The 21,312-nt window shown below is 47.3% G+C and overlaps 1 protein-coding gene across 2 annotated transcripts in view; it reads right to left on the bottom strand.

Annotated features, from left to right (window-relative positions):
- Slc7a1 (solute carrier family 7 member 1) overlaps positions 1-21,312 on the bottom strand; it is a 93,745-nt gene that overhangs the window by 30,975 nt on the left and 41,458 nt on the right. For both annotated transcript variants that reach the window (XR_011707421.1, XM_027928856.2), the window contains exons 3-7: positions 12,327-12,710; positions 8,884-9,042; positions 6,260-6,434; positions 1,916-2,037; positions 1,058-1,280 (exon numbers count right to left, since the gene is read on the bottom strand). Coding sequence is in view for 1 of the 2 variants with exons in the window: in XM_027928856.2 (XP_027784657.1) it covers positions 1,058-1,280; positions 1,916-2,037; positions 6,260-6,434; positions 8,884-9,042; positions 12,327-12,696 (1,049 nt within the window). In the remaining variant the exon portion in view is untranslated. The remainder of the gene's footprint in view (positions 1-1,057; positions 1,281-1,915; positions 2,038-6,259; positions 6,435-8,883; positions 9,043-12,326; positions 12,711-21,312) is intronic.

Below are 21,312 nucleotides of genomic sequence, written 5' to 3'. Positions count from 1 at the left end.
TACCACCGAGGAGAGGAGGGAAGCCGGTATTTCTCACCAAGACCTGGCTTCCCTCCAAACTGTGCAAAGCCCACCTCAACCCCAGGAAAAGCACATACTGCAAGAGAGGGCTAGGGTAAAGAATGCAGAACGTCTAGTGTAAACTAACTTGTGATCCAGACGTAATCATTAGGAAAGGGAAGTTTTGTATTTATTCATACAATTATTTCTAGTTGAATCAAACAAAATAAAAGCAATCACGCATTCATGAGGATTTCTCTCTGGCAAATCAATATTTAGCAAATAGATCCTGTTTACGCAGGCTGGCAGGAAATACCCAGGGCAAAATGTTTCTCATTACAAGGCCCTTACTCCTTTTTTTCCAAAGTAGTTCCTGCTTTCTAGTCAAACTAAGGGCCAACGGGGGGCAAAAGAGAGCCCTGTCCAGAGGCCAAAGTTAGGATCAGGGTGTAAGCCCCTGTTAACCAGATCACATCCAAACATTGGCCTCAGGCTCTTCAGGATGAAGACCCAGTTCTCTCCCCTGGTCCCTGGTCTTGCTATCTGTGGTTACAGTTACCCATGGTCAACCACAATCCCAAAGTATTACATGAGAAATTCCAGAAATAAACCATTAACAAATGCTGAATAATTTGTATTGCATTATATTCTTATAATTGTTTTACTTAATTATTAGCCAGTGTTGTTAATCTCTTACTGAGCCTAAATCATAAATTAAACTTAATCACAGGTACATATGCATTGGAAACAATGTCATACATGTATGCATTCAATACTGTCTGTGGTTTCAGGTATCTCCTGGGAGTCTTGGAGCTATCTCCCCATGGATAAGAAGGCATGACTGTATCAATAACACAGCAACTTTGGGGATGATTAAAAGCAATGGCGAAGAAAAAAAAAATACACAGTCCAGGTTGGGGTGCTGGCTTGAGTTCAAGAGAAAGGAGGGTTTTTAGTGGTGAATCCACCCGTCATGGCTTCTCATGGTTTTTACAGCCTTCCCCCTTCCCCAGAGTGCCAGGCTCCCATGAGAAGCATCCACAGAAGCCCCTCTCACCTGGTGGAAAGTGCGCAGAGCGAGCCCACAGCCACTGCATACTTGGCGCCCTCCCAGCCCACGTGCTTGAAGGCATCAGGCAGGGGGCTGTCTATGTCCAGGCAGAAATAGGGCATCATGAGCGTGAGGGCGGCGGACACCCCGAAGTATGCAATGAAGCAAATCAGGAGGGAGGCCACGATGCCCACAGGGATTGCCTTCTGGGGGTTCTTGACTTCTTCACCTGGAATCAGCAAGGACTCAGCCAAGGAGGGTCAACAGCACAAGGCAGCCCAACCACCCACATGACACCCAGGACCCCTCAGTGTCAGGGAACCCACGCAATACCAAGAACAGCCCCCTACGGTGCTCAGCCCCACAGAATGGGCCCTCCTTGCTTCCTACTGTGGAGGGGCAGCCCTGGGTGACACACACAGGACGGCCCACAGCCTAGGGTCGGTGCTCTGTGCCCTTGTGCTGTGGTCGGCTAAGGCAGACACCTGTTTCCTTTGGCTGAGAAAACGTGAAAGGCTCCAGGGAGCGGGGCCTATTCAGTCCACCAGGATGACACTGTTTCTAATGGCCTCGTTTCTCCCAGATGATGCAGATATGAAACCAGGCTGCAGCCAGGCCGTCGTCCTCCCCTGCTAACCAGCTCTGTCAGTTATGTTCATGAGGCAGTTTCCTGGCAGGAACTGCCACTCGAGGAAGTGATAAAGGGGGTGGGGGGACATCAGCAGGAATCACAGATCTGTGCGTTACTAGTGGGCAAAAGAGCAGCAATCAGAAGGTGCCAGCAGGAAGGGAGGTGTCACATCGTGTTGGCCACGGGTGGCATGAGTCCCGCCTGCCTGCTGGGGGATCCCGGTGGGGGCGTACCTGTGGTGGCGATGCAGTCAAAGCCCACGAAGGCGTAGAAGCAGGTCGCTGCCCCTGACAGGACACCGGAGAATCCGAAGGGCATGAATCCACCCATGTCGACTTTCCCTTCTTTTGTGTCACTAGAAAAAGAGTCAAAGATTAGGACATCTGTGGTGCAGTCTGGTACAAGGAGTGGAGTGTATCTCCTAAAGAAAAGTGACCACAGACTGTCCCCCCACCACCCTGTTAGACCCAGGGCTTCAGACCCTTAGGCCACCATCCTTAGGCTGGGGCATTTTAACTCTGTGGATAGCAGGACTCTGTCTTTCCGAGTCCAGAGCCACAATGGTATACACTATCCACCCTTCCAGAAGCATTTTTTATGTACTGACTTTGGGAGAGACAGGCAGGGAGTCCAACAGGAAACAGGAAGACTCTAGCCACTGCGGCTGGTCCCATGCCCTCCTCCCCAGACCCTCAGGGAAAGACATGAGCAGCCAGTCAACTGCACTGTCCCTGTCCCAGGTCCCCTATTTATCAGTACTCTCAAAACAGATATTTTCCTGGAGACTAAGGTTAAAAAAAGTGAATTGTCCCTGTCAACCCTAGCATTTCTGAGGTGCCCCTATCCACCAGGTCGTGAGCTGCTGACATGCCCTGAATAAAAATGAAGGATGTCACCCTTGATGGTTCCTTTAAACAACCGGGGTGGGGGTGGGGGGGCACCAGGAAGGCTGAGGACTCCATGCCAAGGAGGAGGAGAGCACAGGGAGCTGCATCATTACTAAACCCCAGAGAGACGGGCAAACACAAGGGCAAGGAGTGGCTGAACGCACTTTCGTCATCCAGACAGATAACAAAAAAAGTGTGGGAGAGAGGGAAGGAAAGGGCTCTGGGTGATGCATGGAGGGAGGAGGCAAAGGAAAAGATAGCTACTGGTTCCCAGGACTGTGTTGGGGGGCACCAGATGACCCCTGAAGCTGAGGGACAGAGGGCCAGGTGGACTCCTAGAGCCGTGAGCAGAGGTGAACCACGGCAGCTGTGGCCCCCGCTGCACCTGCTCCTCAAACCTCACCTGACACTAGCGAGGCCAGATGTCGGGACACCATCAGCTACAAACAGGAGCAAGGTCCTGCCATTCAAAGATCTGCAGGGGGCGCTGGCAAGTAAAACCGACCATGCGCAAAACAACAGAGGAGAAAGGGAAGGAATAGGACGCACACTCTTGCACTCGATCATGTTTGTGAAAAGAAAAGCCAGAAGCTTACACACAAAAAATAACACAAATGACTCCCCACTGGGGGTGGGCAGGAGAATGAGGCAGATGAAGAAAGAAACAGGAACAAGATTTTTCAATGGAAATCTTAACATTAGGATATATGAACCATGTGATTATTTTACTCCAAAAGTTAAACTCAGCTTTTAAGTTTGGGTGTTCTGGTCCCAGAGGCCCAGCAGGGATGGAAACATAAGCACAGAACCCGCTCCACGGCGCCTCAAGCCACAGCGTTTACAAGCATTTTTAGAGCCTCCTCACATACCATCAATTATTAAACTGGCACATGCACGTGGGGCGCGGGTCCATGCATCACTGGCACTGCCACCGTGGGTAAACAGGCTCATGGGGATGTGAGATACTGCCACCACTGCCACCTAACCAATGGCAGCTGGTGACAAAGAGAAGCTACACCCAGGCCTCAGTGCAGCGTCTGTCCCTGGCAGTCTGGGTGACCAGCCTTTCTGCATTCCACTCAACGGGTTACTGAGACGTTAGAAGGAAGACAGCTGACAACGTACGGGTCTGTGCCACTAGGTATCACCCTCCGGTATCCTAACATCTCCCTACCACCCTGACATAACTGTTGGCTGTCCCTGACAGGGACATCTCCCACTTCTTCTACCTTATTTTAGTGGGCCGCATGGCCACTCGGAATCGAGACTGTGCACGTCTCAGATCCTCCAGCTGTAGGTGCAGGCACATGACTATGTTCAAGGACATCAAAGCAGACATGGTGTGCACATCTTCTGAGAAATGCCCCAGATTAGGGCGGGGAGGGAGGGTGCTCTTCTCCTTTTCCTTTCTCCTTCCTGCTGGATGGAGTGGGAAGAGCCATTGTGGGCTCTGGGGTGGTCTTGGAAATGTGGGTCATGGACAAAGCGATGAAATGGAAGAAGTGGATTCCTCATCCAAGGAATGGAAGATGTTGGACTGACCATGTCCACATGTTGACTGCAGAAAGCTATGTCTATCTCAGGAAGTCCGTGTGATTTTTCCACACGTAACAGACATCACCCAACAAAACCTCAACAGACTGCCATGTGACCTGGATGAGTTTCTGTTACTTCATGTGTTAGCCATTTCCAGGACATTGGGTAAAGCCAGAGTGGTGGCAAGGAGCTATCCAGACAGAGGGTGTCACTCCTGTCCCATACCCAGAGACAAAACAACTTAGGCTGGAAGGCTTCCCTACCAGTCACAGAAAGAAAAGTCATCAGAAAATCCTCCCAACCTCGCACTCTAAAGCTCCCGTGTCATCATTTGGTTGGGAAAAGCCCCGTTATTTCAGTGGGACAAGCAATTTCATGCAAGACTTCATGGCCATTGTCATAGACACAAATCTGCAGCTGGAGATTTTAATAAAACGAAAGAACCAGCTCTTCTGCCAGCCTACAGAATCCACTTCTTAAAGTGGCTGGTCCCTTGCCACCCCAACAGCAGTGTCCCAGGTCTACAGTTGGAACTGAGGAGCACCACCCGTGACCAGGAGGTCAGGGCAACAAACACTTCTCTGTCTGGAAGACCAGCGCAGTTCATCATCTCCAGGGCAACCAGAGAAGGATGACCCATGAAAGTGACACCGTGGCTGACACAATCAATCTCTTGATAGAAATAATAAAATTAAATTTTGACTAGCAACCAAGAAACAAGAAGAGCCCTCTGTATTTCATTCCTGACCTGAAAACAGGAACCAGCAAAATATGCTCTCAAAATTTTCAAAGTCTACTATGATAGTACTTCAAAGCATATTTTGAATTGGCTTTACTCCACCCTGAATTAATAAATTTGGTATAAATACGGCTCTGGAATGCTGGGGAATGATATGGTAAAAATCCTTATTTCTCGGTCATAGTGTTTGGAAAGGGAAGGCTGATTTTTATTGGAACTGATAACCACATAATAGCAGCATTAGTGACGTTTCATGCATCTCATTCAACACCTCCCTGTTCACATTCCAGTAGTCACACATCACACTCCTGCTGATCATACCCCTGGCCCTTAACCAATGACCAACTTGGTTTGCGTTAATGCCGAGGTCCCTGGTGGGACACAGTGTTCCTCTGCCTTTCTTATAGCTAGATGTGGCCACCCACTAGGTCCTGCCAAAGGAATGCAGACAGAGCGACATGTGTCTTCTGGGTCCATCTTCAGAAGCCCTAGGCACACTCTCCCCAATCTTCTCCTTTCTGGAAAAGCGGGCTCATGCTTGTGCCCATAGCGTTGCATTGACCAGGCAGGGGAGGACAACAAAAGAAATCACTAGGGATGACAGATGGGACAGAAGTCTGGGCTTCCAAACTGACCAGCCACTGCAGGAATGCTCACAAAAGGACCTGGCACATCAATGTAATGACGGAAAGCTACTGCATATGAGGAAGGTCTCCACCATATAGCAGTTGAACCATTAGCCTCAATGAAAACAATCACAGATAAAACCAAACTCTTCTCCATCCTGGGAGACTAAGATTCACCTGAAAATCTAACAGAGGATGAAAAAGATACATTGATTGTTTGCCTTTGTTTCCTAAATAAGAGCTGTTTGGGGAGGGCTTCCTGGGTGGAAGCCAGCTCTCCACCCACCTTCAGCTCTGGGTATCCAGAATGACAAACATCAGGGTGCTGGGGCCCTCCTGTGTCAGGGCTCGGCAGCTCAAGACAGATGTGAAAGAAAGATCCCCTGATCAAAGTTCCACATTGATAATATCATAGGAAGGTGTTTCGAAATAAAGTGGCATCACCAAGGAACCGCAGAGAAAATCTTTTGAATATGAAAATTCACAGGTTAGTCTTGTCAGCAAAAATAAGGAAACAACCACCCTGGACCACATAAATTTGAAGTTCCTCGTCAGGCAATGTTCTGTCCAGGGAATAAACCTTAGCAGAAACTCCAAACATACCCAACACCCTCAGCTCCTTCACTGTAAAAAACAGCAAAGCAAAACACCTTAACAAATTCAGATGATATTAGTTTTGAAAGGCAAATATTATCTTAATCAATTACATCCCCAAATATGTGTGTGTGTGGTGTTAAATACCAAATATGGAGAACTGTCACCTGCCAAGAGACGGGAGAAATGACTCACTTGTTGTGATGGGGATTGCAGGATGAATTCCGGATATCCTCCGGTGTCAGTTGCCAGTTTTGGATGGATCCTTTCACAAATCCTGACACCACTATGAAGCCCAGGACCAGAACATTGATACAAGTGAAAATTTTGTTGACCATGGCTGACTCCTTCACCCCAAGAGTTAAGAGTCCTGAAAAAGGGGAAAGAGACAACTCTTGAGTGTGTTAACCACACACTGGGTTAAGTCCCCCCAGAGATGGGACAGGGACCTAAACAATCAAAGTCCAGGCAGTGCTTCTCCAGATACCCAAGTTGGCTTGGCTTTCCAGATCCTCTTGGGAACTGAGGACCCCCACCACGGGGCATGAAAGGGCCACAGCGATCCGTGTCGAGCAAGCAGAGGACTGACAACCTGCAGGCCAAGTCACTCCCGCTTTGGGGAAGGACAAACGATCTGCTCGAGCAGAGTTTCACTTTCTCTGAGGAGATGCCGTGCTCCGTTTCTTGGTACCAGGAGAGTTTTTCAGATGACAAAAATTATTCAGATGGACTTTGGGATGTTAGTCATGCTGGCAGGAACGACCATTTGTGGTTTTGGAACCACGAACACAGATGGCTCCTCGTTGGACTCTGGATATAAAATCATGTCTAAGCTAGACCAACTGTAGCTGGTAAACTCAGACTTTTAAGACAACAAAATGAAACAAACATAAAACCGTACTAAGTGAAATAAAAGAGCTCAAGGACCCCACGATAGCTCAGGGGCACATGACGGCACTGTTTTCGAGGCATGGGCTCCAGGATCACCTTAAGGTGATCACGCCATTTGGGGACTTCCATGGTACTGTAGTTTGGATCTTAACTGTCCCTGAAAGCCCCACGTGGCAAAGGATTGCTCTCCCAAGCAGCATTATTGGGAGTAGTGGAGCCTGGTAGGAGGTCTTTAGGGAATTGGGGTCATGCCCCTGAAGGTCAAATGGGCACCCTAGTCCCTTCCTCTTCCTCTTTCACTTTCCAGACATGAGGGAAGCAGTTTTGCTTAGTCACACATTCCCACCATGAGGTTCTGCCTCGCCACCAGCCCAGAGCAACAAGGCAAACCATCATGGACTGAAATCTCTAAAAGCGAGCCAAAAGGAAACGTTCCCCTTTCTAAGATGACTATTTTTGGTACATGTTATGGTAACAGAAAGCTGACCAACACACAGGGCTAAACTCTGATGGTCATGAAAAGGGGCCCAGCGCCACTCAACCACCACTCTAATTTGAGACTACTGACCTACCATGGACACCTTTCATATGTTTTAAAATAAAAATCGCTGTGCATATTAGATTGGATTGTGAAATACAGACATTAAAAGAAAATTGAGTAATTAATTACAGGAGGGAAGGGGAAGAGATATCATCACACTCCAATATATTCTTTTAGTGTCCCTCCCTTTCATGTTTATGAAAATGAAAATCTCACTACAGTAATGCAAACTTATTTTCTGATACATGCTTTTCTGCCAACTGGACCAGAAATACTGCTGAGACTGCTGGTGTGAAATTATTTCAATTACGTGGCGTGTAAAGGAAGGCATGTTGTTTTTAAAACTCATCCAAAGTTTTCTAACCCCAGATGAGAATCTGTCTGCATTTTAGCCTCACGTTCCATGAAGGAGAACTTCATTCTAGTGGCCAAGACACCTACTACCACCGCTAATAAGAAGGTGTCATTGCCTGTGTCAAGTAGTATCTGGGATTTTAAAATACTGTAACCACGACTTACTTCTGAAAGAGTGTTTTGGTGGTTGTTCGGTGTAAAACCACCAAGAAGTCTTTAAATGCCCAGACACACCTTGGTGTGACAGACGGAGCTCATTCCTCCACATTTTCCTGGCAGACAAACAACTACTTTTTCTTTTCAAATGGTCACCCACTGGGTCAAAAGGATTTCTATTCCTGAGTCACTTGTACAAAGAACCTTCAGTGCTAACAGAATCTCACTCCATGAACAGTTATAGTCAATACCTTACATTCTTTCTTTTTAACACTTTTCATTAGTGCAGTTTAGTTTTATGTAGTAGTGGGACTCATTATGCAATATTCACACATGAACATAACATAATTCAATAGACTTCATTCCCCTCTCCGCCTCCCTCCCCATCCACTTCTCTACTGATATTATTATTATTATTATTATTATTATTATTATTATTATTATTATTTTAAACTACTGCATTGTAATTATATATAGAAATAAGATTCATTGTGATATATTCTTACATGGATAAAGCGTAAGATTGTCTTTTAATTAAATCGCATACAATTCAATGGCTATTCGACAGGCCGACTCTGTGTGAATCTATGAGAAGCCATTAGCACAGGGACAAATAAACAGAGGTCTCCATGCATTACCAAAAAAAAACCAAAAAACAAAAAAAACGGGTGGGAGGTTGGATAAAAAGACAAGAAAAAAAAGGAAGAGGGCCGGGGGTATAGCTCAGTGCTAGAGCACTTGCCAGTCATGTGCAAGACCCTGGTTCCATCCACAGGGGAACAAAAAAAAGAAGAGAGACAAACTTAACAAAAGCCTGTCAAGGAACCTCCTCCACCCACTGCACCAGCCCCATGTCCCTGTCAAGGTGTGGCTTTACCTGTTAAGATGAGGATTATAATCACAGCAAATATGTCAGGGTTTTCAGCCAGCACGCCGGGGGCATTCAGGGCCATGTGCTTCCGTGAGAATTCCCCAATCGGTTTGCCTATCAGCTCGTCAAAGGTCGCACTCCAGGCTCTCGCTACACTTGACGTACCTGCCACAAAGCACATGCGGTAATTCTAGGACTACTGTCAACAGAATGTGCGTCATCAGGCTCAATGTTCCCAGCACCCATGCAGGGTCACAGACAGCGTGCTGGGACCTCAGAACAGCAGCCTCACCACAGTAGGTACCAAGCCAGAAGACAGGCTCAACCAGCAACTGGAGTGAAGAGGAAAGTGTGAGAAGGCTTCTAGGGCCTGGAAAGAAGCATGTTTGTGCCTCAATGCAACATGCATGCAGACCCTCATGTTCACATGGACATCTCTGCAACTACGTGCCCTGGTTCACAATGGTTAAACAGAACAGTATTTCAGCTTTACAAGGGGATGAAAGCAACATGCGTTCCGCAGAAACTACTTTGAAGTTTGAATCTGCATCTTTGCTGGATCTCTCGCAATATTTGGTGTGGTCCTCTGTTTCAATGCTGGTCAGCAACAGTGACCACAGCTCCTGGTTAGCCCCAGGATCACAGGGGGACACAGTGAGACTGCAGAAGACTGGGCTGCTAAGCTAGGATGTTAGGAGGATGACCTGCATTTTCAGGTTATGATATTTTCATATTAGCGATGGGTTGATCAAGGTGAACCCCACTGTAAGTCAGGAAGCATCTGTATGTATAGTTGAAACCCAGCGTATGTTTGCATATATACATATGTAACAATAAAATTCCTACAAAAAGTAGTTACCCCTACCACCTAAGAGGCACTCTGACAGCATTTATTCAATTTTATTTGATTTCATTAAAAAAAAAATACTGATGACAACTTGAGAAATTGATTGCATGATGTAGTCTTGGGATGCAGCAGGCAGTCTGCTTAAGAAACCCCTTTTGCAGGAACACCCCCCGGCAGTAGGGCTGATGGTACCTGAACCCCAAGATCCCGTCTACAAAGACAGCATTGAAGGGGGTAACCCCATCTCAGGAGCAAGGCCACCACTTATCCTAGGGCAGTGCCACTCTGGGTCTCAATCTGAGCTCTCACCACCTGACCCAGAAGCCACAGTGTCCCACCATGCAGGACCACAGATGAAGCCCCATGCATCTCCATGCATCTCATGGCCACAAGAAGCACAGATACAAGCTGCACCCCAAAGGGCAACAGCAGCTGGCTGCTTTCTCTCTCTCCCTCTTATTTAATTCTAAAGAGAATCATTGCTTTTCCACTGGTGTTTGTCAGGAAATGTCACTAAAATTCCAATATTTGCATATAGTATTTTCCTTTACTTTCAGGGCCTTGCCAGTGACTGGTCTGAATTATCCACAGAGTTTTTCCATAGTGATCTGCACAGGATTCAATTTCATTATTTGGATTCAGTATTTTTCCAACATCTCAAAAACGTAACCACGCTTCTTCATCCTAAACAACAACTTATTATGAATTCTGCTTCTGAAGATCACAACCTAAATGAAAAGATTTGGTCTCACTGTCTCCCCTGTACCCCTAATGAGGCTAGATCACTGCAGACCCCACCCTGCTGGATGCCAGGGACTGCCCTGGGCTTTCTTCCCAGCCCACCCACTTCCCATTTCTGAATCATGGTTAAAAAAAAAAAAAAAAAAAAAATTGTTGGAAAATATGCCCTTCCCCAGTAGCTAAAGCTAGGAATAAATTTCTATAATACATGCATCAGCCTTACACAAGCAAATAGCACTTTGACAAAGACTCTTATTTGTTGGTCTAGAAGCAGTAAACACTTCATGCTCAATGTTTTTGTTTTACGCCCAGGTAAATCCTCTGAAAACATAACAGTCCTTTTAAAATAGCTACATTGTCACTGAGAGACTGCAGTGTAGTGTGAGAGCCATTTGTAGTTACAAGTTTTGATGTTGCACTGAAAAAAAAAAAAAAGAAAAGAAAAGAAAACCATTGTGAATTTTATTTTAGAATTCAGAAGAGTAAGCTCTGTTGGCTTTCAGCAGATACTGCAGCTTCTAGAAAGAAAGAGAAGGTGCTCCTCAAAGGGCCTGTGCATTGACCTCTGCCAGCTGGCCTGGTGAAGTAGCAGTAGTGTCCCTCATGCAGAGATGAGGCCACAAGAGTCCCAGAGGCCAGCACCTTCTCCAGGTTCCCCAGGAGAAGGACACAAAGTGAGCCAGGAGTCACAAGACTCCACTTACCACGTCTATTTTTTTGAACAATATTAAGAGAAAGCTTGTTTTAAAAAAGAAAAAGAAGAACATTTAGTGGCCACCTGAATTTCTACTTTTGTGAAGTGACCATTCATATCCTTTGCTTATTCTTATATTTAGGTCTTTCTTTTGCACTGATGTGGTCACCTTCAGTTGTGATCAAAACACCAAGATCATGAAGAGAAGTAAAGCATTTTCCCCTACCCAATCAAAAAGATTATATGTTTGGTGGCTCTGTTTGCTGGGTGGTCATGTTTAATGCTAAATGTCCAGTGAGAAACAGGTTCCCTAGGAGGACAGAGGGTCAGAGGCGACACATAGGTACATGGATCTAAACATTCTGCTTGTTAGATAGTAAAGATAGAGCAATTTACTGTTATAATAATACCATATGTGAAAATAATTTGAACATCTCACAAGGACATCCAATACAACTGTGCTATGTTTATGAATCTATATAATGGTATGCAACCATTAGCAATAGGACCACGAAAAATGGCTAACAATAAGAAATTAATGTATCCTATTGTATAAAGAGACATACTGCACAAAAATAGACATTTAAATTTACAAATGTATTGGCAATACAAATCTGTTATACTCCAGATAGTAAACTCTTATGAACTCTTACGAGCCTTATTCTTCCATTGTATCCCAAATGTCCAGCAAAATGCTCAGCACAGAATAAACACTCAAAAGACACTGTGTTTCTTAAGAGAAAGAATAAATGAATGAATGAATGAATGTATGAATGAACAAAGAATCCGTCTCTCTGGGTTCTCAGGTTGAACAGCTCTGCTTTCTTGGTGCTTTTCTCTATTTCTCCAATTTTTAAAATTGGTGATATATTAAATAACCAGAAAAACTACTCAAAGAAACTAAATTACTTTTTAACTAATTAGAAACAGCTTATTAATTCTATGTCTCTTGAGTGAAGGGGGCGGGCTTGGCTTGCCCCTGCCTCCTGGGCAGTTCACTACAGCCATACCCACGGGCAGCTGAACACCTTTCATAAACACAGAAGGCAACGTGGACAGCCCTAAAGGGAAGAGCAGCCCGTCTTCCTGGGGAGCCAAGAGGGGCCCACTCGGGAGGGGGAACAAGTGGAGGAGGGAGGGCTCAAGCTCAGGTCTGCTGGGACCTACCGATGATGTAGGAGAGGATCAAATTCCAGCCCGTGATGAAGGCCCAGAGCTCCCCCACGGTCACGTAGCTGTAGAGGTAGGCCGAGCCTGTCTTGGGGACGCGAGCCCCAAACTCTCCATAGCACAGGCCAGCCAGCACGGAGGCCAGCGCAGCGATCAGGAAGGAGATGACGATGGCAGGGCCGGCGTCCTCACGGGCCACGGCTCCAGCCAGGACGTAGACACCTGCGCCCAGTGTGCTGCCCACCCCCAGGGCCACCAGGTCGAAGGTGTTCAAGCAGCGGGACAGCCGGCTCTCCTCCCGGCTGCAGTCCACCACCTTCCGCCGCAGCATCTGGTGACCAAGTCGGAGCAGAACTTTGCACCCCATTGTGCTGTTCACGTCTGTCAAGAAAGAAAAGGAATAAAGGGGTCTTGTCACTTCTGTGAGTTTCACACGGACCTCATCTTTTTCTTTTTTTAATATATATTTTTTAGTTGTAGGTGGAGATAATACCTTTATCTTTATGTGGTGCTGAGGATGGAACCCAGTGCCTCACAAGCGCGCTAGGCGACTGCTCTACCCTTGAGCCACAACCCCAGCCCCTGGACCTCATCTTATTGGCAGGACCACAAGGTCCTTTATAATTATTTCCTGCTAAAATGTTCCAACTCATAGCATTCCACCATTGGTTGTCAGAACCAAGACTCCTTAGGTCTCAGGGCCCCCCAGCACTTCCAGAAGTGCCCCAGGAAGTTGCTATACCCAGCTGCCTTTGCTTTAAAGTCCCCGAGCTTCCATGTTTATTTCAGTTCTCAACTGAGAACTTTCCATGGGCAGAAATCATGCGGTATTGGAAACACAAATTAATGACATTGTTCCTACCTGCAGTAATCATATAAAAGGAAAACAAGATGTCATTTCTGAATACTGTACTGTCACGGAAGACACACCAAACGATCTTATTTAATTATTGAAACCCAGAGGTCTTGAATAGCACTGACGATGTTTCCAGATCTTTCCAGGACCCTCTGAGGTCAAGGACAAGTTGTTTCCACTTTTAAGTTAGTGGAGAACCAGGTCCAGAGCAGGAAAGCACTGAGTTGTTTCAAGTGAGGGCTTTTCATAGCCATCCTGCTCCAGGAAGCGCTTCCCTCTGGGCCAGGCAATGGCACAGTGTGCTGAGTGACATGCGCCTGGCTACTCGTGAGAAGGCACGTGTTCACTGGCACGCTGGCTCACGTCATCTGCTGCCACATGGAACACGCTCCACGGGGGCCTCAGGAACACTTGGTGGGCCTGTGAACTCACAGCAGCTTTAGACTACTTTCCTGTGATGGACAGGCCCTCCTGGCCCAGGCAGGCAGGTGTTACAGTGACGCCTTGGTCCTGGGGCAGAGGCCACCCCTGGGGATGTGGAGTTTCACTCCTGACTCCTGAAGGATGCGCTCTAAATAGTGACCTCCTCACACAGAGCACAGTATGGAAGGGGGGACAGCTCCTGTGCTTGGAGAACCCTGACAAACATGGCCTTAGCCAGGCCAGCAAGGCCAACATCAACCCTGTGAAGCCATGCTGAGCATGGGATGTGATGAGGAGGACACTGTACCTCTGGGTCTGCCTCCCGAAACCTGTAGCGCACTAGAACCTTGGGAAAATCACCAGACAAATGACCACCGGGCATTCTACAAGGTAGCTGACCAGTACTCCACAAAAGTGTCAAGGTCATCAAAAACAAATCTGTCAGAGCCACTCTGCCAGACCCTAAAGAGGCGGGGGACTAAGTGCAATGTGGGATCCTGGCATGGGAAAGGAACCACAGGGGGAAACTACAGGAATTGAGTAAAGTGTGGACTTCAGTTTAGGTGTCAACATGGGTCAGTAGCTGTAACATCATGACACGAGGCCATTGAGGTACCACGAAATAAACCATTAATTTTTTTTCCATCTTTATCAGTTGATATTTTATTTTATTGACCTAACTCAGCTGCAGTTAAGCCATCGGTAAGGGAAACCGTTTAAAGGGAGACCACACATCTGGAAAAGCCCCTGCCTAGCCACCTAAGACACTTCACCGCCTGACCACGCCATGCACCCTCCCTCCCAGACCTCAGGCTCAGGTCCCTTCAGCATTGTTCATGTCCCTGGCCAACTCCAGGTCACGGAAGAACTGGGAGTGGTTCTTCCTGTGCTTCACCTAATGGAACCAGAAGAGAGGGGAAAAAAATCTGAAGATCTGTGAAGTATGAAGCTAGACCGGGGAATCCCCTCACTACAGATGAGCCAAGTGCCAAATAAGGTCGCAGTTCTGAAGGCGCCAGTGGCCCTGGCTCATTTGGGGTTCCGGTGGGACTGCAGGTGGGGGGGAAATGATATCCTGGTGTGGCAAGGGTGGGGACAGGTGGAGGGAAATGGGAGGAAAAGGAAAGAGCGTTGTTTGTGGAGCAGCAGCTGAGTGGGAAAATCACAGAATCGGAGTTTGAGGGGGTTGCCCAGGAGAACAAGCAGAGAGGCTCATGGCTCCGGGTGCCTTCAGCAGGGCAATGCTACCCCGCTGGAAGCACACTAGGGAAGATTCTGAGGTGTTCCAGAAAGCTGCCCGTGATGCTTGGAAGAAGGGGGTTTTCCATAGTCTAGAGGAGGCTGCTGGAGGCAGGAGGGAACAGCAGGAGGTACCGAGGCCCTGCCGCTGCTGGGGCCTGCAGAAGGCTCTGGAAGGTTCTAGCCCTCTTAAAGCAAGCCCAGCAGCTAATTTCTCCTGGAACTGCTTTTCTCTTTTCACTTGTAGAAGATTTAGCTTGGTTTACTCAAGTCAAAGTATAAATCACAACAAACTGATGAGTGAACAGTTCTGGGGTGGTGAAGTTCTTTGACAGGGAAGGGACAGCACTGCCATGCCACTCAGTGACTGTGCTGAGAGCGCAAAAACCGTTGCAGGGTTGGGGTGCAGCTCAGTGGGAGAGTGCTTGCCTAGCGTGTGCAGGCCCTGGGTTCAAGGCCCAGCACTGCAGACAACAACAACAACAAACAAGTTGTAGAGCACTTTGCAACATCACTCTTTATGGCAAGAAGAGAACTGTAAATAGAAAGGAGCGTAATGGGAAGTGGGTGTGGGTAAGCTCCATGTACTTGCACAGTTGTGAATTTGGCTGGTAGATGTGACTGCTGGAGGGACTGACAGACACAGTACCCGCCAGCTCCCTCCTGTTCCAGATTTCATTTCCTCTTAATAATGGGCAGATTCCAAAAGCCAGATGTAAGGCACAGACAACACCACTCGATAGGCTCTACCTTTCTGACCTGGGCCCTTTGGGAGGCCGGCCCACAGTTCCCACTCCTTTCCAGAAAGTGTGCTATAGTCCTAGGCAGGACCAAAAGCTGTAAGGGGCCTGAAGTGGGATTCTTGTTGAGGGGTTCATGCCCCAGGAACAGAATTCCAAGCCTCCTTAGAACAGAATGTGAATCCTGGGATCTTGTGTTAGGACAAGATGACCCACTTGGACACGCATGGATGAAAACACATAAGCACACATGTACCCACATCGTCCCCTGCAGATGGCCCATGCCAGCGAAAGGGCTGCTCAAAGAACCAAGTTACTTACCATTGGTCAAACTTCACCTCCACCTTCAAAATGAAGGAGGCAGGTTATTAAATACTATAAATTTGGATACAGATATTGGTTTTTCAACACAAGGTGAAAAGGGAGTTCTTTGGTGAGACAATCGTGACCACATGGATGCAGTTCACTTCTCTTGAATAAGCAAATGGTGGCTCATTGTCTTCTGTCCTGTCCTTGGCACTTGGGAAATGCTCTGTGCATCAGTGGGAGAAGGCCCAGCAGGGACTCTGACAGTGGACTCACTTTCCATCACCTCTCCCTTGATGACTTCTTAAGTATCTCTTGCTACCTGGGGTGAGGGTGAGCTCAACTCCTTTGAAGGTGCAGGAACATAAGCACCGTCCCATTGCAGGGTAGAGGGGCAGAGTTGATAATGGGGAAACATCAATGTCGCAAGTTAGGTGTTCATTTCTACTTCCCCAGTCAGGAGAAAGTAAGATAACTCAGCCTGGGGTTTATTTGAAGTAGCATCCTTTGTGTCTCTTTGGAGGTGTTGCAAAAAACTGTTCTCCGACTGGCATTTTCTATCAGCAGTTTGCACACGTTACACTTCTGCTCATGCCAGTACTCCGAAGTGAGTTGTTCAACCAACAGTGAGGCAAAAAATCTACACTTCACTGCACAAAACGAATCTAACCATGCCAATCCCGGCAGTGTCAGGTAGAGACAGACTTCCGGCATGGAAAGCTGCAGGCATGCTTTGAAAACATGATCTAGAAACAACGCTGCCCTTTCTTATGGGGAGGGATAATTTGTACAACCGTTCACTTGTACTTCTACTTGAAATTTTGACAAGAATTCTGCCACACCAAGCGTGTCAGCTGCATCTTAACTGCCTAGTCACCTATTATTGAAGAACACTAGCCTTAGGTGGTATCCTCTTTGAAAAGAAAAGAAAATCTGTCCCTTTCCCAAAGAAAGTCTAACTCCAAATTTCATTATAGTAATCACTACTTAAAAATAGGAGTGAAATGACCCATGAGTCAGGATTTCAGAGAGAAAGATCTTCCTGGGCTCTGTTTTAAAGATTTCTGGTAAGGTGGGCTGTATCCTTGGGGTGATTTTTTTTTTTTTTTAGTCTCAAATTTAATCATTGATTCTATCCCTCAAAACTCCAGCTTAATGGCTTGAGGGAAAGAGGGAGGAAAGGGGTCAGAAGTAGGCTGCGAGACCATATTCCTAAATGTCATCCTTGGAAGAAAGCCTTAACCCTGAAATCTTCACTAGGAAGATTTACTAGGTCCTCCAAATGGCTCAGGTTCCAAACCACCAGTTCCCACCAGGCATCTGGTAGGAAATATCTAGAGTACAACCTATCATTCCAATGGCAGAGAGAATGCCATCTACATTTGTACTGGGCTGAAGAAACTCCGTCTTTGCTGAGTGCTGGCACTCCTGGAGACCACGAGTCGGGTGGGCACAAAGTCACAGTAGTTACCTCCCCTCCCCTAAAGCAAGAGCAGCTGGGAAACCACAGACTTGTCATGTAGGCACTGCCCCAGGGGCGCGTGAAGGGCCCTGGAGGGTGAATGCAGCTTTAAAAAGCAGGGGCACAGTGCTTATGATTGGGTGACCTGAACCAGAGGTGATAGGAAGGGTCCAAAAAAAGAGCTCTACGATGCTGGTCGTTGTGGGGGAGGAGAAGGAGAATCGATGACAGGGAAGAGGTGGTGTGGAAGGAAGTGATCTCAAAGCAGAAACCACTTCCCTCCAGATGTTAGGAGGCCCAGGTGCCAGAACTTCAATTTAAAAAAATATATATCAGGGTGCATCTGGGCCTGGTAGACACTAGGGCAAAGACTGGTGGTATGAAAGGAGAGAAAATGACAGAAGCGAATAAGGTCCCAGGAAGCAGCAGTCAAAGTCGCTTCATGGGCAGAAAGAGACTAAGGGAAGAAAGGAGCATGGTCAGCCCCTAAGATTATCAAAAATGGAGCCAAGAGAGATAGTTTAAGCTCCCTGAGAATTTAAGTGTTCACAAGTTATTAGGTTCTTGGCTGAGAAGGTTCAGAGAAAACAAAACAAAGTCAAGTCTTGGGAGCCACTACCTACTGCTGGGGGTGGCTAACAGAAAGACTCAGCAAGTTTAATATATACCACAGGGAAACTCGATTCACAAAGACCCTATTCATGCACAGGGTACAGAAGGTATTACCTTATAGGTTAAGAACAGTGTAATTGGGAACATCATGAGGATCATACTCACACAGGCTGAATAAAATTTAAAATCACTCTGGATGTCACCAAGTGGAAAAAAAGAAAGGAAATCCTTTTGTTGGATAATAGTAAAAATTGTGTATAACATACAGTAAAATGTGCAATAATGTAGCCATCAAAAACGAACAGACACAATGGCTCCAGGAATGAGCAGCCAGGGCAGTGGCGTCCAGAGGAGAAATGTGAGTCCAGACGTGTATTCTCCTAAATCCCACAGACTGTAGGTAGTGTGACCTCTGGTGCCTGGCATGGGTGGGCACAGGGAGAACGTGATGTCTGAATGGCACAGCCATGGTCCAAGAACAGCGGGAATCAATCCAGGAACAACTCATCAGAGATCCCAACACAGGGGAGCCTTACCTCTCAGCCAGGGCAGGGAATCCTTCCTGGATCCAAGATTACCATGAAGGACGTGAGGGACGAGAGGACCCTGCACACACCTTCAGATAACCCCCAGGGCAAGAGCTGACGGACTCTGGACCCAGGAGAGAACAGAGCTGAGCTTTATAGTGAATCTGTGGCTGAAACAGTAATTTGTCTGCCACCCATTCTCAATAGCTGTAATGTCACCGCCACACACCAGGTCAACAGGCACAGGACCCAGTGGGTGCATATGGGGTGTGTCTGTGGGCGGAAGACATCCAGGTAGTGACTGAGATGAGTCTTCAGATTACAGGCGGTTTCCTTTTTGTCTTTTTCCCCCTTACTGCACTTGTCATGTTGTCTTCAATGAGGTGTTACTTTTAAAATCAGAAAACAACAGTAATAATGAAGAACAACGAGCATCTTGGGGCACCAGCCATAAGAGAGGTTTCATGCAATGTATTTTATTTAATCTTCCTGCCACGTCACCAAATAAGCAGTGCCATGTGTTCTAGAGACAAGGATCCAGGCTTGAGCACAACTCAGTAATTCTCAGCCCTGGGCGTGTATCACAACCAGCTGGGAAGATTTTATAAAATAGTGATGCCAGGCCCCACCACAGATCAGAGTGTCAGTGTCACTCCCCCAGGTAACCACCTAAGGGCAGACAGCCAGGGACAGGTGTGGCCGAGATCATCTTCCTCCCTTCAGAGCCCTGGACTGCTTTGGATCAACAGGGCCCAAGGGATAGCATGGCTGGGTGGGGAGAGGTAGAGTGGAAAAGAAGTGGGGACAGATGGCACTGTGGTCAGGTGGAGTGGACTGCACCTGCCTCACAGGGGCTGAGCCCCCGACACCCACTAACGCAATGCAGTGGTCTCCAGGGCAAAGGCCACATTCTAGTCACTCTTCCGTCCCACAGCCCCTAGTAGGCAGCAGATAGTAAATACGTAATGGTTGACTGGCCAAGATGCAAGTTTCTGCTCCTACAAATGAATATAGATGTGCAAAGATGCTACTTAGCATAAACTCAAACACAGGCAACGCAAGTCATCTACAAGGCCTTGACCTAGTTCCCAAGCATCACTCTAGTATGCTGATTTTAAGTCCTTTGGGTATGTGCTGAGGAGTGGAACCACTGGGTAAAGTTCACAGGTAACTTCTACCCTCGGCACCCACACAAGACCCTCTTTCCTGCTCCACTGTGCGACTCTCCCTGTCCTGAGTTTCTGTAAGGCCCAAATTCATTGTCTAAAACAAGTCACAGTACTCAGTGCCTCAGTTTCCCATCTGTAAAATGGGGATGGTACTGCAGGTTGCTTATAAGGACTATGAGACAGCGCGTTAGGAAACACTCTGAAAGAAAATTTGCTCTCGTTCAAATGCTAAGAAGCATTACTATCACCACGCTAGTTCCTCGTAATAACTTTTTTCTTTTAAATCTCCATTACAATTTGCAGGTCAATTGTCTCTGCGCCAGGGAAGCAGAGGGCAGGCCATCCAGCAGGCTCAGGGCTCACCTCACTGGGGCCTTCATTCCTCCAGGCTTGGCCACAGTCACTGTGAATTCCACCTCCTTCACCGCACTTGATCCTTTCCAATGCTGTTTACCCAAATCAGAGAATGACATGAAAAACGAGAAGCGGGTGGGAGAACTCCTAGGTGTGCTTTCACAAACACTGGAGAAAACCGGACAGCCGATTCCTCCCTGAGCCAATGGGATGTGAGTGAAGAGCACTTTAGTCCCAGGATGGCATTTTCCACCATCACTTGGGAGCCGCCTGGCACTGGGCAGAAATGCATGACAGTAATGGCTTCTCCCAGGAACACAGAGCTCCACTGCCAGGTGACTGCCAATCGCACTCACTTTGGTGGCATGTAAATAAACATCCATCCACGCACTGTGGAGTGGGGCACAGGAAGGCACGCAGGCCTCCCAAGTACTATGCTGATTTACTAGACTCAGTAGGGGCCTGGGCCTGAGAACTGGGGGCGTCCACGAAACAGACTTCACATCAACTGCGAGCTCTTAATTTAGAGCCATGCCGGATACATACACAACTTCCTTTACTTCATGAGATCAATGAAGCAGCTAAGTTAGTCCTCTCGTGGGACTAGGAGGGTGGAGCTTAGGTGGCAGACAGATGGCCTCCATCACTTAAGTCACCAGTAGTGGGAGGAATGGAGACAGATCACCTAGTTCTAGAAGCCATCACCTATGACAGGTGCCAAACTGACTCAGCTTTTTTTGTTTTGGGAATGGGATGGGTAGTTCTAGGATCAAACTCTGGCCCTGCGCATGCTAAGGACGTGAGCTCATCCCCCATCCCGCTCATTTTCTTATAAGCCTGGCTAGTTGCCCAGGCTGGCTGCTACTCGTGATCCTCCTGCCTCAGCCTCCTGAGCAGCTGGGACTACAGGGGTACACTGCTGCACCCAGCTTTGCCTCAACTTTGACCAAGCCTCCCCCTGCTGCCTGACAAGTCTTCCTTTTTTGTTACTTTATCTGAAATTTTACAGATACAAGATTGACTTGGGTCAGGTGACAACTTCTTAACTGCCGACATCCCAGTAAAATCACGTTGCTTACTAGTCACACACAGTGGGATGAGTCAGTATAACCCATCCACTCCCTTCCTGCTGGACAAGACCCACTGGCTTTGAAGCAGTCTGAGGTTTATTCCAGAGTGAGGAAAAGTGGATAATTTTGGCTCTAGGACCCACCCAGGGATGTGGCAGAAAGTCCTAGAAGGCATAAAGATAGCAGAGGCTTGGAAAAGGTATGTAGAAGAAAGAGCTAGATAAG

Source organism: Marmota flaviventris, chromosome 4 (genome assembly GCF_047511675.1).
Source record: "Marmota flaviventris isolate mMarFla1 chromosome 4, mMarFla1.hap1, whole genome shotgun sequence".
NCBI classification, from domain to species: Eukaryota; Metazoa; Chordata; class Mammalia; order Rodentia; family Sciuridae; genus Marmota; species Marmota flaviventris.
This window is presented reverse-complemented; position numbering and strand designations above follow the sequence as displayed.